Source organism: Zeugodacus cucurbitae, chromosome 5 (assembly GCF_028554725.1).
Source record: "Zeugodacus cucurbitae isolate PBARC_wt_2022May chromosome 5, idZeuCucr1.2, whole genome shotgun sequence".
Taxonomy (NCBI): domain Eukaryota; kingdom Metazoa; phylum Arthropoda; class Insecta; order Diptera; family Tephritidae; genus Zeugodacus; species Zeugodacus cucurbitae.
In genome coordinates, this window is record NC_071670.1 from 51,736,943 (window position 1) to 51,754,136 (window position 17,194).

Sequence of the window (17,194 nt, forward strand, 5' to 3'; positions counted from 1 at the left end):
GCTCACTTTTTTCCAAATATTTTTTTATTGCTACTTTATTCTTATTTTTTGCCTTATATTTAAAATTTTTTCTTATACTTTCAATTTTTACATTTTAATTTTATTTATTGTTTCTGTTTTGCGAAAATTTCCTCGCTACAGCGCGCAAATTTACTTTCAGCTCATTAGCATAAAAAGTTCATAAATAACCGGCGGCAGCAGCAGCAACCCTGGCCAAAGTTTTGCGTCGCGATAACGTCGAAAACGTTAAGAGACAGCACGAGTACTACACATATTTGTATATTTAAAATGTAGCATTAAAAAAAAATTAGAAAAAATCTCAGAAATTTATGCAGACTATGTGAGTGGCAAAGCTTCAGCTTTTGTAGGCGTTTACTATGCGTCTCGTAGTTATAGGCTTTTTGGCTTAATGCGCCTCTTTCATGCATAAATTAATAAAAATAAATTTTGTATATTTAAATACGATCTAAATTTAATTCCAGACGCTAAGATTGCAATTAATATTGGTTCGATTTTAAAGTTCAAATAATAAAAAAAAACTTTTAAAATAATTTTTGAGAATAACCAAGACGAAGAAGGAATAATTCCGGGAAATAAATTATATTCAAATAGAGCTGAAGTTGCTTTTTTCTAATTAAAAACAAAGGAAGTCGAGAAAAATTTAAAAGACTTCAATCACCAGACCTTATAGCCAACAGTTAGCTCCATTGAGTTTTTGAAAAAAAAAAATTCTGTGAGCGTACTCTTTGAATATTGCTTCAATTTCACATTTCCTAGGCATCTTTATCGTACATATGATTTATTTTGCGTCGTTAAAAACGTTGGTATTACAGCACTTACTTGATATTGATTTAAAATCATTTGATATTTTAAAGACTTTTAGTTAGATTCTTGAAGTAGGTAAAGAACAAAGTTCTGACTTTTTATATCGTAACAAATTTTAAAATAAGTTTCATTAAGAAATATCATCTTTATCTTTGCTGGTTTTTTTGACATAGTATATTAAATGAGTGCGCCAAAATGTAGGCAATGGTTTTTAAATGATTATATAAACTTTAAAAAGCAAATACAAAATCTTGTTTCTAAATAATTATTACCAATATACACGACTAAAACGTTCTTTTTACTTATTTGTCCTCTAAACATATACTATAGTTTTATATAAGAGCACCAAAATGTAGGCAACATTTTTTATAAATGCTTGTCAAACATGATGGGTCCCAAAAATTTCTTCCGACACCTGTTTAGGTTGTTAATTGCAGAAATTTCATATATATATATATATATATTCAAAATTGTATTTATAAATCCGCCAAAATGTAGGCAACGTTTTCTAAAACGAGCTAGAAATATTTTGAGATAAATATACGACTACTAGAAGTACTTTTAGATCAATCTGTCATATTTTTTAAATGTGTCTGATCTTAGACAATGCTTATAGAACTTAATACCCGAGTCTCACATACCAAACATGAAGTGCATATTATGGAAAACCAATCAAATACAAGAAAGAAGGTGTTAAGAATAAAGTTTAAAATCAAAATTTTCGATTTTTTTTCCAAACTAGTTAAGGTTCATTAAAAAGACCTAACTCAATATTCGATAATATTGCTCATAATTTTCATGCTAATGCTATTAATAAATACGCATCGATTTATTAATGCATATACATTCACACCTCCCCTACCAAACCCAATTACATGAATGCCAGCTGCGTTTGATATCTCTTTTAAACGGCCCATTTATTAGCGATTTTGCTTTTGCCATACGCCGCCCACATGCAATGTGCTCATTCATCTTTGTGACAGTTTGCACGCTTTGAAAGCATGCGCCAACACAGACATTCAGACCATTTTGTGTCTTTTTTAATTATTTTTTGTATGAATTCTTTATGCAAAACTCACCTGTATCACACGCATCGGCAGCCCCGTCTCCTTGGCCAATTGTTCCCTAATGTGCCGTGTCGGTTTCGGTGTTTGATTAAATGCCGTTTTCAGTACCTCCAATTGTTTGGCTTTTATCGTCGTTCGCGGGCCGCGTCGCTTCGAGCCGTTCGCATCGTCAGGACTCTTGTTCTCCGCTTGCGAATCGCCACGACCATCAGGATCGCCATCTAAGGAACCCTGTAAATAGGAAAGAGACAAAAGCATTAAATATATTTATAGAAATGTAATGCAATGAGAAGGTGTTAGGGAGCAAGTGTAATGTGTTTGCTGTTGTTTTTTATTTTTTTTATATGTTTTATTAGTTATGTGAAGCCCAGGAATTAAGCTATTTGATTTGAGCGCCAAACAATGAATGCCGCTTATCGTTGCATGCAGTACGAGTACATATACTTGCCACGCATATTTGTCGAATAACCATTTGCAAATCATTAATCATCAGCGGTAACACCATTACACACTCACTCATACACTAGAGCGCCGACAGCGCGTATAACATCATCAGCGGCGCAGCGCGCATAATCATCAAACGATCGGTCGGTCGCAGCATCGATTTTGGCGGCGTTAAGCGGTCGCAAAGTCAAACCAGCCACCTTTATCGGTAATATTAACTCAGCAAGAACAACAACAACTTCCAACACTTATCACAGCCTCACAATGAGTTATGACTAAATAGTATTTTATGCGCCGCTGTGCTGCGCTTCCAACAGCTGTTGCCGCCACCATTCACACTCGCAACATGCAACATTTCCGAACACTTTTCAATATTTTTTGTATTTTTTTGTTTCTTCTCTTTTTCCCTTTCACATACTTTATCAGTTTACTAATGATTATTACCTGATCGGAATCGTCATGCGTGTTTTTACTATCCGTGCTCATACTTTGTACTGAGATATCGGATGCTCCCAATGGTCCACCCGCTGAGTCCGGTCCATTTGGTCCCAATACGCCTAGGCCGAGCGGTGGACCACGCAAATGTGGCGGATCATCGTCATCTTCGTCTTCGCTCGCCGAACCCATTAATGAATCTGTAATGATTTACAACAAAAACAACAATAAGTAAATTATTGTAAATGAGTTGATGATGTTAAGGGAATCGTTCGCTTATCGATGCATCGGTGTACTAAATTTGAATGGGAAATGTGTAAATGTGGAAATATTTACTACGCGCTTATTTGTGTTGTTTCTGATTTGTTATAAATGGAAACGTATTGATGGCATGAAAAATGTATTTTTAATGCAAAATGTTTTGGGAACCCGAAGCGGTGCTGTGTTAAACTGTTTTCTTTGATTTTATATATATATTTTTTTGTTTTTTGTTGTTGTTTTTTATTTTTTATTTGGAGTTTAGTGGAAAGTGTTAAATATTAACTTGGCAGGTATTAGAGAAATACTGGGTAACCAAGCGTGGCTAATTTTAAATCAGATGAGCCGTTGAAGTTCTCAAAGAAAGGCTAGTTATCAAAATAGGAAATATTAAAAAAAAAATAAAAAAAAAAAATTAAAAAAAATTAGGAAAAAATTTAAAAAATAAAAAAATAAGTAAATATAAAAAATAAAAGTATGAGAACGATAAGTTCGACGAACACTTTATACATTTGCAATTTTTTTAAATTTCATTTTATTACGATATCATACTATTTGAATTAGGGGCCATCCATAAATTACGTAACAAGAATTTAAGGAATTTTTAACCCCTCCCCCCTCCTTGTCACAAGTTGTCACATTTTGAACTCACCCCCCCTCCCTGACGTGACGTCACCCATTTTCCAATTTTATGGATTTATCATAAAATAAAAAACAGGTTATTCTATTTATTCTTATATTTATTGAATAATCTTTAATAAAATCAACATTTAGTTAAATATTAAAGTACAGAGACAACGAATGACTAGTCAAGAAATAATAGATACTTAATTATGCTGCTGCGTGATCGGCGTGGTACAGAGCAGCCAGTCGTCTAGCACCCAGGAGCGCAGCAGAGCGAGAAACGATATTGCCCTAAATTTTGAAATGTGATGTCACAAAGCTTTTGACCCCCTCCCCCCTGCCCCTTGTCACACAATGTCACCTCTGAATGATACCCTGCCCCCCTTCAAGCTGTGGCGTAATTTATGGATGGCCCCTTATATATTCGGCATGAAGTCCATTAGAATGACGATAGAATCATTATACATAGATTATGGGTGTTGGGATAATTCTTGAAACGATTTCACTAATTTTGCCAACAAGCTACAATATATTAAAGATTATATGGCATAAAGCCACATTATTGGAATAAACAGATTTCCTCTGAATTTGTAAAAAATAACTGAGAAATTGATCTATATTTTCGATTAAGAAATATCCATGGGTACTGAGTTTTTCATGCTCGATATCTTGTTAGGTACTTGATTTATATATTGTAAAGTGAACGAATCTGATGTAATTCAAAATAGCGTTTTATGGAAACCATGCCTTATTAACCGATTTTGCCCATTTTCTACAACTACTACTCATATGAATAACAACTATTATATACCTAATTCCGTTGAAATTCGTCGAGTAGTACCTGAGGTATGGTTTTTGACCCAAAATTATATATTATAAATTCATAAGACTCTTATCTGTTGCTCTTAAATATTTTAATATTAAAATATTGTATTTTTAATATATTTTCTAAGAATTCAATATACATTACATTTTACATTTTTTACATTGTCTATATTCCATTTCAATTTTATTATTTTATTTAATAACTTTTTATTATTATTATTATTTAATAACATATTTTTTTATAAATGTATGATTAAACGTCTTTTCCCTTGTTTTATAAACGTTTTTATAAAAAATCTTTTTCCATAATTGATCTAGACATAACATCGATTTTTGGTTTAATTGAATTTTAATTGATTTTCTTATATATTTTTATTTTTTTTCCTTTTTACACCTAAAAACAAATTTAAACCAAAAAAATCAGTTCAATTACTAACACATATCCATATATTTATTTTTTCAGGTAAGCTTCTGATAATCTATATTGTGTTTAACTACAAATTCTATTAAGGTAATTTACCATATTTCTATATTTCCTTTATTATATTTTTTAATATATTTTTTTCAATAATATTTTTTTTTTATTCAAAATGTTTTTTTATTATTTTTTTTCTAAAATTAAAGAATATCTGCCCCAATTACATTTTTTTTTAATTTTTTACTATTGTAAATGCGAAATATATTTTCTGATTTCACTCTCACTTTAGAGCTGACATATTTGTAATATTAATCCTTTTCGTAATCTGCGCACATTAGTTGGCATTTGAAATTATTTTCCCACTACATCAATCGCTCTCATCGTACTTTAAATACACATATATACATATGCATGTGAATATGAACTTGTCACACACCCTGCACACACATCAAACTGGCTACAGCAGCTTTCACTTTGTGACAAGCCTGTGAACTTTAACCCTTAAGCACACGCCTCTTCCGCAACTAAGTACTTAGCATAAGCGTGTAGTCTGACATTTCCCTTTACAAACACATACACGCAGACGAACTCATGCAACGTCACTTTACGTACTCTACTTACTTAGCGCTTAGTTTACTCGTAACAACAACAACAACTCATGTATCATATTGCCATAGTTATTTGTGCCCGAAATTGCTTAACAAGATGATGAATCAACTTAACAAATGCAATAAATAATATTTGCGCAGCTAATCTCACACCAATTCGAATTGAATGCCCAACGAATTGTGGCTCAAACGACACGTGACCGAGCGCGTGTGTCTTATTGAATGGCGCTGAACACTGCTAAGTATATATAAAGTAGACTTGTGTGTGTGTGTGCGTGTGTCTGATAAGTAGCCGCAGCAGACAATCGCACGGCATTAAAGCTGCCGCGTTGCGTCTCTAGCTGCAATCACTGCCGCGATTTGTTTGTCGCCATACGCCGAGGCGCTAGATAAGCACACACACACATTCAAATACATATACAATTGTTTTCGTATTTGTATCCCCGCGTTGTTGTTGTTATTGTTCTACTTGCTGGTGTTGCAAGTTGTTCGTTTTGCATTTCTATTGCCGACACACGCCAACGACGGCTGTGTCTTATCAAAGCCGTACCATGCAAAATGCTGACACGCGCGGTGACACTGACGCGTGCAAGTGGCAGACAAACAGATAGACATTTGCGCCAAATACACACGCAAGCAGTCGGCTGCTGCTGGTTATAGTCAGGCAAGCGTTGCATACATTTGGGCACTTAACCAATTTGTGCTTGAAAATTAATCGCTTTTTAAAATGTGGTGCCTGGAGACCCGGGCGCTTGCTTACTCACTCGTAGACACACTCGCCGCTTGTCGCGCACTTGCACTTGGCCTCAAAGGACATTTTAATGAGCATATTATGAAAAAAGTATGAAGCGTGTAACTGCTCGGCCGTTGGTTGGGAAACGCTGCCTTTGTCTTTAATAGACTCAATAAAAATGTGGAAAAAAATCTCTTCTCTCTCTTGTTTTGGCAAATATTTCGTTGGAAAACACGTGAAATTTAAATATGATGTTGGCATGAGGAGAAAGGACTCCTGGGAAATTTGTTATGCAAATAAGATTTGAATAATTAAGCACTCAACGCCATTGAAGTTGTAAACGCAAATACCTATTTTAAGCGCTAAATAAGGAATTCAAGAGTTATTTGTTGTAGTGTTTGTCACTTGTAATGAAAAAATAAGCGCGTTGAGGTGTTGCGTGACCACTTCGTGTCTGTTTATTTTAAAAGAGCAATTCATTTATTAGTTGAAGTTGATTAAACATAGATTAATTTCAGAATTTATGGAATAAATGTTTTTTTATGTTCTCTATCTATATTGAAAGTTGTGGTAGTTCCAAAAAACAGATTTCCGATTTCTCTGCCTAAACCCATCATCGCTGAATAGCACCTTACTCTCTTCTTGAGTGATATTTAAGCCTTCCTTTCACTAGAAAATAAAATGTTTCTTGCAAAAAGCTTAGTATGGAACTCCAGCGTAAGTACTGAAGGTTTGTTTGGATCAAAAAAATTCTTTTGTGGGCCTTAACAAAAAAATCTCAGGATATGAATCTTCCGAGCAATTTCCATCCTTGACAATTTAAACCAGATTAAAAGATTTCAAAAAATTATATTTAAAAATTTAATGAAAAACCTTCTAATATGTTTAAACAACGTTAGCAAATCTCTGATATAGTAAAAACACCATAGATTTCGAGACCCTCTCAATGTGGTAGTATATTGTAGACAGAAGTGCTGAAAGGTTGAGCTTTGCTCATGTAAGCTTGACTACTGATAAACTTTGCACTAAAATTTTGGTTTTGGATCCTTGATCATCTCCTTAGACCTTTCTTATTCTTCAGTACAGTTTCTTTAAACAATTTTTTTAGGTTGGTTAGTTTATTTATGTGAAAAAAAAATATTCTCATAAAATCAAACAAAACAACAAAAATTTTCGTATTTGGATCGAAATCTGTTTTCTCATTTTAATTGGAAAGACTCCCAAAAAATTATGAAAAGTACTGCATCAGCGAGTTTTCAATCTCCAAAATTTACGATATTATTTTAAAGTTATTAATTTTTCACCTTTATAAGAGCCAAGCATTTGACTGAAACTTCTGCAACCTCAGGTTCAACATTCACCTTAACCCCCAAAACTGACGATGACTGCTGGCTGCTGTCGCGTCATTGATATAAAACGAAATGACATGGAATGATTTGGCTGCACTAAAATCCCTTTGGGGAATACTTTTCCTGCAGACAGGGTAGTAAAGCGCGTCTGTGTCGCATAAAGTTGATCCTAACGGTTTGACATACGCACACATGCACATAAAACAGAACTGAGATTAATGTAACTGCCTTTGAAAGACAGATTTCTGCAATTTTTTCGAGTGCACAGATTTTTAACAACAACAACAACACATACCTATCCGCATACAAACATAGTTAACTTCACATCAAAACCGCCCGTTCACTTGTTTTTTGTTTTTTTTGGTGTTGGGTGTTGAGAATTTTATTAGATTTGTCAACATTTTCTCATTTGTTATGCGATAGGAATGTGTGTGCGTGTTTGTGTGCAGTGAAGGCACTGTAAATGTCCTTTAACATTTCCGTTTAGTAATTTCTTGCATATTGTGCTGTGTGCGGATATGGGCCTGTGTAACGGGATATGTTAAACGGTGCGCTTATGATAAATTGCCAATTGCCGTTGTAATGGCAGGGTTGTTTGTATCCGCAATGTTCGCCTGCGCCAATGATGATTCTGCCCTTCTTGTGTGGGGTTGTTGACTGCCAACCAGCCGGTGTATCACCAGTTTGTGCTGGTGTTCCGACTGGTTTTCGCCGAACGCCGCCTTCTGCTTGATGTGCCTCATCTGTTACGAATTAGATTATGCATAATAAAGTTTAATTTATGCGCCACTGACTGCCAGCGAGAAAAAAAGAAAACCAAGCTTTGTGAGTGTCGGTGTCAGACGGTTTATCAGCGAGTTCTTGCGGGTAGACATGTCTCTAAATGTGACCATAATTAAGGGAATTGAGCCAGAGAGACTTGTGGGGTGAAGCTGGATTTATTTTGTTGTGATTTTTACTATGGAAGATGTTCTTTTTTATAAAAAAAAGAACATTTTTATTTTCTATGTACTCCATAATTTTTATATAGAAATTAGACTAAAGGAGATCATCTGAACTTGTGGAACGCTTTGATTGAAATTTTGATTTGATTGTTCCTTCTTGTATTTTTAAAAGTCGTCTGAAAATTCCTATATATTCTGTATACTATTTAGTTAGGTTTGTCTGGTGAGCCACCCGTCACGTTTTCTCTGACTAGTAGTTATCTATTAGGATGCCAGCGCTAATTTTAAGAGATTATGAGGCCTCACTAACGATATCTCCTCCAACTTATCGTACTGAAGAACACCTAGATACCTGTACCATTGTCTTGCTAGTGCAGGACGAACGCACAAGAGATGCTCCACTCCACTCTTTGGTGCCCTGCTCTTGGCATTTCCTGCATTCCTCCCGATCTGAAAGCCTCATCTTATAGGCGTACGCTGCTACTAAACTGTGACCAGTAAGTATGCCATCTAGACTATTTAACTAGAGATAATTTCGCAAAAAGAACGGATATGTTTTGGTCTGGCAGAGATACTATACAAGTCCAAATATATAATAATTATCTTCGTGGAAGAGAAGGAAATTATATAGAAATCCCTCATTTAGAAAATTCGTTATCTGAACTTTGGAACACTTTAAGGATTTTCAACGATTTAATGTGATTGGCATTACGTTTGAAATGCTACGAAAGTCCTAATAAATAATAATAATATTTTCATTACAAGAATGTTGCTTATTTCGTCTATCATGTGATATACATATTTTCGTTTGCTGAACTTGTGAAACGCTCCAACTTAAATTTTAGTTTATATTCGTTATCTGAACTTGTGGAACACTTTCAAAATTTCATATTCTTCTCTGCGCTTTGGCTTTAAGAATATTATTCCCACCAAACATCTTTTTTTTTAATTTCTACTTGCTACTGAGTTCCCACACTAACTAAATTGTCATTGTGTTTACATTATTATGTTGCATGTTGCACGTATAATGCATGCGTTGTTGGGCAACAAAAGTATAAACAAATCTAAATGGTATCACCAAACTTGAAGAGCTTCAAAACACGTGTTAATATAACACATCTTGCAATAACAACAACAACAGCAGTAACAACAACAGCCACATCAACAGCAAAAACACTTCAATTAACTTCAACAACACTTCATAAAAGTGGCACATGCAAGTGGCCACTTCATTTTGTTTGCCACAAAATTCGAACTTAATTTCTTTTCACGCACTCACTTGCTCGCTCGTTGTTGAATGAATGCATGCCGTTTATGACGACCGCGACAACGATTTCCTTTACTTTACTTCCTGCCATCAGAGTAAACAACCCGTCGAGAAGGACACACCACCCAAATATATTTTGTGGGGTGTGCATGTGCGTATGTGCTCATAATAGGCTGTGTTTACTGTCTACAGACGTACAAACAGCCATGAGTTGAACAAAACATTCAAAGTTTATTGTTTGTGTGTTGTAGCCGAAAGCACTTGTTGTACTTCTTCGCCCATGAGGCAAACGATTTTCTGTTGTTATTGTTCTTGTAAAATAGCAATTATGCCATTGAAGGCTTCGCATTTTTTCCTCCTTCTGTTAGCATGTCAGAAGTGTATGTAGAGCACACACCCTCTACGAAGTAGCAATCGTTACAAAAACAACAACAAATTTAAGACTACAAAAAATGCAAAAAAAAAAATGGGAAAACCGGCACAGATGCGCCTCATACACTTGAATATTTGAGACAACAAAAGCTCACAGCAAAATAAATAGCAACATTTTTTTCTCCTTCCTCCTCCTGCAAACATTGTTAAGCTTCCCATGCCAGCCTACATTACCCAATTGTTACTTTGAGATAAGCGACAACAATACGCAACAGCAACAATGAAAAAAAAAACAACAACAGTAAAATGGTTTTCCCAAAAACCCATAAAAACTATAACACGAACGATTTCCGAAAGTGAATTCTCAAACATGCACTTATTTTTCGCTTAAGAAATTCTTCTAGTGTTTGTCTTCCACAAACAGTGTATGTAACAAAGGCGGAGGCTTACTGTAGTGTTTACCACCGTTATTGGTAGCTCTGCACCGGCAGCGATAACGATTAAAGCTGGTACACGTGACATCAGCGCTTCAATGGTTATCTGGTGCTTTATGGACGACTGTCGGATGGTGCATGATGCACAAGTGCATTGTAAACAACGAGAGATTGTAGCGGGAAGTTCAGTGATTCGGAAGTTTTGTGGCAGAAGAATCGATAAACTGATTTAGAATATATTGTAGCAGTAATTTAGATGCTATTTAAACTGTAGATACCTTTCCTTTTTCGCCATATGGGTAATTTTAATCCTAATTCTGATATTGAGTCTTTATTTTTCTCTATTTTGCTGGATTATGTGTAGAAAGATTCAATCACTTCATAACATATAGCAAGACTTTACAACTTCAGTGAATATTTATCTCAAAATGATTATTGAACTTGTGGAACACTAATCTACAACAGGATTAAAGCTTAATTCATTGCTTTGTGATAACAAAATTGCTAATATTAAATATCAGTATATTATAAATTATTCTGCCGATCTGTGGATCTTCAAAGACAGTTTTGATGATTAAATGATGCTTTTTGGACGTGTAATCTGAAGCTAACTCTGGAACTTCTGTGTCACTGTATTCTTATTTATTTATTTCTAATAAGTGGCTTTTTTTCAAACGCTGAGGAATAATCTAGAAGAATATATGCATCTCTGGTAGAGATAGCTATATTCACTTACTGAACTTGTGGAACACTTTTATCAATGAGTAAACTCTAAAGTAAACTTGCATACCGAACTTCCGCATAACCTTCTAAAAAGCCAACAACAACAAAGGTAAAGCTCAAAAGTGTAAACACAACAACTGAAAATATAAAAAAATCCTTGAAACATAATCGACAGAGCTAAACAATCGAGATTTAAACAAATTTAAGCGTAAGTAAACAGTAATACAAGAAAGAAATAACTTTTTACCAGCAGTGTCAAAACTTTAAAAATATGCATAGGAGCAAGCCTAACGGTTGCGCTTAATCCTTCGTAGATTGATTTAACCAAGCTAAGTTTCAATTATACACAGCTGAATTTCAAGCGTTTTCAATACGATTCGTTGCAACTATTTGAACTTTGCTAGCGTCTAATATGAGGAAATGTCATTGTCTCATTATACCATGCCGTTCAGCATTGTTAATAGTGGTACATATGTACATACTATACTTGTTTATGAATAATTTAAATATCTGTGTATTTTCTTGTTTACAGCAACAATGAATAGCTTGCCTTTGAAAATTGTTCTTTTGTAGAAGCCTTTCTTTAGCTTTGTATGGTTCCTTTTCTTTGTATTTTATTTTCGATTTGCTTTGATTCAGTTACTCAACCAAGACGACGCGTCCTCCAGTGCTTCACTTTGTTTACATATGTACTTGCCACATTTTTATGTCTTCTCTGGCGCAATGTAACATTTACGCGTTCTGCTGTGTCTTTAACTAAGCAACGTGCATTCAGGGTCACATTTAAGTATAGTAAAAGTCATATATGTTCGTGTTTATGTTTCATTTCTGGGTTAGGCATGCTGTCAAAGGTCTTGAAAGTGATGAAAATGTATGCTTGGGTGGTATGGCATGTATTCATAATATATAAAGAAGACGCAGATTCCTGTATGTATGTATTTCCAGTGGGTATAGTTTGAAGATTTATTCAAGCAGTAGATTCTAGCTGCTCTCAGCAAAATAATTACATTCTCTAAAAGTGTTTGTCTATAAAAGTTACTGAACTTGTGAAACACTTGATATTTATTTGAATGCCTTGCGATTTTCAGATATCCTTTTAAGTTTTTTTTTGTAGTTCAATATATATAGAGCTGTCTTCAATTACTCAGAACAACAATAATACTAATTTGAGCTTGCAAATAGCTTTTGAACTTGTGAAACACTTGGTATATATTTCAATTCGATGCCTTTTCGGTATGTTTTTTGAATAATTTTTATAGTTCAAAATATGAAGAACTGCTTTAAATTATTTACAGCAACAATAACATGACATTGAGCTTACAAATAGCTGTTAAACTTGTGGAACACTCAATTTATTTGTAGAATTCACGTTTATTGTGTTTCTTTTAGGTTTCAATACTCATATTTCTCTCTTTAGCTTAATTTGAAGTCTGAGTTCTCTTCAAATCCGTCTATTGAAGCTTTATAGCCTTAAATTCGCTAAACGAAAATTTAGCCTTTGTAGTGCTTAATAGGTCTCAGTTTCAGTGCAGTTATACATATGTACCACTTCAGTACTTGGTACATCGCAATCATCTTCATTTGCGTGGTCACCAGTGGCCACTTGAAGTGCCGCGCCTGCACTTGCGACAGCCACAGTTGCAACAACAAGTGCCGCTTTATTTACCAAAGCGGCAGCACTACTACAATTGTTGTTGTTATTGTTTAAACGGCTATCTGTTTCATAGGTAAACACATCACAACACAAAATGTGATGTATGTGTTTCGGAGTGGGAGGAGTCTACAGTACTTCACTCTCCCATCCATCCATCCAACTTATCCAAAGCTCAACAAAGCGCACAAAGTGTTTGCGTTGACTGACAGCAAGTGAGTTGAAAATTTCGGTTGTTTCACTCACTTGTATTTGTTTATTTGGGGTTTGCTGGTTGGAAAGTTTAACTCGTTGGTACGCATTTGAATGACTGGTTGTTGTTGTTTGCTGTTGTTCGGTGTTATACAAGCAGGGTGCGCTGGTTGCTTTGTGGTTGTGCGTTGTGGCGCGCTTAATGTTTACTTGAAGTGTTGTTGTTGTTGTTGCTGTTGCTGCTCTTGAGCTTGTGTTGTTGTTTACCCACCCGCTATTTGCCTGCACTTGGCCTTTGGTGCACACACACCTATTTGTGACACAGCCACAGCTTCCAACATTCACTTTCAACCGATAAGGTTTGCACAACTCCACACTTGCCACAACACGGCGCGTGTAATGCGTGGCACATTACAGGCTTATGTGTGTGTTGTATGTATATATGATCTCTTGTTTTTTCCCCTCTTTGACGCACACACATTAATTTCGAATTAGTTTTGCATCATATGCTACACGATGCAGAAAAATCGTCTAAACGCGTTACCGCCAGCAGACACATAGCCAAGCACAGCTGAGTCTTTCTCTATAGCCAGCGTACACTAGAGAGCATCCTTCGAGCTGAGTTGTGTGTGTGTTTGTGTGCGTTCAATTCGATTTTATGGGAAACTATTAAAGACCTCGCACAGATGAGCTGAGCTGAGTTGAGTGGTGTGTCTGCGTCGCCACCGCCGCTACCAGCTGGCTTGTGGCTGGAGCCTGTGGCAGTTACAATGCGCCTTCAGCGCCTTTGGTCAGCCACTTGAGGCATTTGAGGCAGGCGGCATAAGCCTGCTGCTACTTCTTCGCTTCGTGCTTCGTGTGTTTGATGGGCATGGATGTGGAACAGATCAGCGGATTTTCCACGTGAATGCGCGCCTTGCGAATGGATACCCAGCAACGGATGGATATATGTTTTCGCAATCGCCTAAAGATTGCAGCGCGCTCTTTCGCCGACTGTCCATCAGCTTAGCGTTCATAACTTGTCGGCGTTGTTGAGCGCATTTTGTTTGTTGAAATTAGGTTAATACCGGCTGGTGAGCATAATCGAGAATTGCAAACTTGTGGCAAGTTGCAGTCACTTGCATATTTCAATGTAGATGCACCTACATATCTACATTGTATGTTGCACCGTGTTCGATAGTTTTTGTTGTTTGTAGATTTTTTTTTTTTACTTTTCGGTCGCTTTGGTGTCCAACTGACAGTTGCGATTTGCGCGTGTTAATTGAAAACTGGCAAAAATTGCAAAATGGGTTTGGTGGCAAGTGCCACAAGTTGGTGAAGCAACAATAAGCATACATGTATAACACTTGTTTTAATCTTTAAATGCGTGGGAAAGTAGTTGTAAACTAATTGCATGTGGTTTGCTTTGGAAAGATGAGCTGAATTAGAGTGATAGTGGACAGCAGTAGTGATTACAATAGAATTACACAAATTTGATGTTAGTCATAAACAGTAATGATTACTTGAAAAAAGATGACTTCAAAAAAAGTAGCGATTACTTAAAAAATGTAATGATTACTTCAAAAAAGTAATGATTACTTCAAACAAATAATGATCAAATCGAAAAGTAATTTAATAAATAGTAAAGACAACATATTTTTTTTTATTTTATTTTTTTTTTTTTATTTTTAAGAAATTTGTACAATAATAAATTATTTGACAAATGAATATTTAGCAGCGCTAGCAACAAGGGCCTTCGGCTGTCTGTAATCTAATATAACGTTAATGTTTAAGGTGTTAGTAGAGCTAACTACGATTTATTCTTAATATTAAATATGCTTTAACAAGTCAGTCTCTTTCAACAATTTGTACATCTTTAGAACGTTTGTGATGTTGGCCTCTCTCAAAAGGTCGAAGGGATCCGTTGTACTCAGGATATCTTTTCGGGTTGAGTCGATAATTGGACAATGTAGTAAATGCCGAATTGATGCCGGCTCTTCACAAAATGGACACTTACTGGGTGGGGTACGTTGTAGAAGATGTGCGTGCGTGATAATTGTGTGCCCCAGGCGTAGGCGAATAAATGGCTTAATTGTTGAGAGAGCTATGTCGGCAGCGAAAGTTCCTTTCTTTCTGCTAGGATTGATAGCGGAGTAGTGATGAGCATAGGTGTTCCAATCGCTAATTTGAGTCTGGCGTCTTTCGTTTGCGATTTCAGTCAAAATGTCTTTTTTAGACATGTAGTTAAACATTATGGATGGTGTTTTTGCAACGTTTTTTGCAGCCGCGTCGGCGTTTTCGTTGCCAATGATTCCTGTGTGGCCTGGTATCCACATTAGTTTGATTTTTCGAGGTGTGGCTATTAAAGTGTTGCGTATCGCGACTACCTCATTTTGACTATTGGAGGGGCATTCGATGGCGTCAAGGCATGAGTTACTGTCGGTGCAAATAATGAACTTGCCTCGGTGAAGCTTGGCATATGTGATGGCTTCGAGAACAGCGGAGACTTCAGCGGTAAACACGGAGCAAATCGGGTGGAGTAGGCCGTGCCGAATAATTTCTCCATTTTCTTTTGTTACTGCAAATGATGTGTTGTCGCGGGATTTAGAGCCATCCGTAAATAAGAAGTTCCATCCATTTTGGCTGTAAAAGTGCTTTTCTTTCGCATAAATTGCTCTGTATTTCTCTTGTGGTGTATTTGTTTTTGGAAATTGGAGTGTTTTAATTGTGTGAGGAATGTTGTTAATCAACCACTGTTGGCGGATAGTGGATACTCTAGGCCTTGAAGTATGCGGTATCTGAAGGTGTTTAAGGAATTTCAGTGGTCGACTGATTGCTGGCAAGAATCTCGGCTCCCGTTTTCTTGACATTGCGTTTTTTACGTCTCTTTTTAAAATATTGTTTGGAGTAAATAGCAGTTTAGGGAGTAAACGACGGCAGCTATCGATTGTTCTTTCAGCGATTGTAGGCAAGCCAGTTTCTGCAAAGAGGTTTTTTAGGGGTGTCGTAGGGAATGATCTTATGCTTCTCCGTATTGCTACGTGATAAGGCGTGGATATTTTGTTGATTGCAGATGCTGGACAGTTTCCATAGAGTGGAAGTGCGTATTCAACCTTGGAGAGTATTAAGGCTCTGGTTGCGTTGATAAGAGTGGCTGGGTGAATATGGCTTTTCTTAGATGTTAGATATTTTATTATATTTAATCTTGTCACAAGACAGTCTCTAACATATTTACAATGTGATTTAAAGTTATATTTAGAGTCTATTATTAATCCTAAAACTTTAAGTTCATTAACAATGCTAATATTAAGGTTAGTACAGAAGTTAGTTAGATTAGAGCAGTTCACTTTTTTGCAAATATGTAAAATTTTTGTTTTTTCTATTGATATTGTGATACCAGCAGTCAGGGACCATGAAGTTAACTCTGCTAGGACATTTTCGAAAATTTGAGTGACTTGAGCAAGATTGTTACACTTTGTGTAGAAGACTACATCATCGGCGTAGAGCTGACATTGGATGCCGCGGATATTTGTTGTTCGGAGAACAATTTCATCAAACGCGATTATGAAAAGAAATGCAGATAAGGGTGAACCTTGTGGGGTGCCATTATCTAAAGGAACACTGTTGGACAGAAATCCGTTTATTTTGACTCTACACTTTCTATGCTGGAGAAAATTTTTAACAAATTTTTTAATTTTTGGGCCCACTTTCCAAGCGTCAAGTTGTTTCAAAACTATGTGTATGCCGATTCTGTCGAATGCTTTTTGAAAGTCTATCGCTAATAAAGACACGTGGTTTTTGGAGGATAAAGCGTTTGAAATAAAGTAGTCTAGATGTAGGAGTGCATCCATGGTGCCAAATCCCTTTCTGTATGCAACTTGATTAGGGCTTATAAGGTTTTTCACTTCAGCATACCACGCTAAGCGATTGACAATAATCTTTTCTAATAATTTTCCAAGACATGATAGGAGCGAAATTGGTCTATAACTGTTTACATCAGAAGGGGGTTTGTTGGGTTTTAGTATTGGAACAATACATGCAGTTTT

The 17,194-nt window shown here is 35.9% G+C and overlaps 1 protein-coding gene across 2 annotated transcripts in view; it reads right to left on the reverse strand.

Moving 5' to 3' along the window:
* LOC105210621 (LIM/homeobox protein Lhx1) overlaps nucleotides 1-17,194 on the reverse strand; it is a 128,805-nt gene that overhangs the window by 29,902 nt on the left and 81,709 nt on the right. For both annotated transcript variants that reach the window (XM_029039259.2, XM_011181699.3), the window contains exons 4-5: nucleotides 2,781-2,971; nucleotides 1,905-2,123 (exon numbers count right to left, since the gene is read on the reverse strand). In XM_029039259.2, the coding sequence (XP_028895092.2) occupies nucleotides 1,905-2,123; nucleotides 2,781-2,971 (410 nt within the window). The remainder of the gene's footprint in view (nucleotides 1-1,904; nucleotides 2,124-2,780; nucleotides 2,972-17,194) is intronic.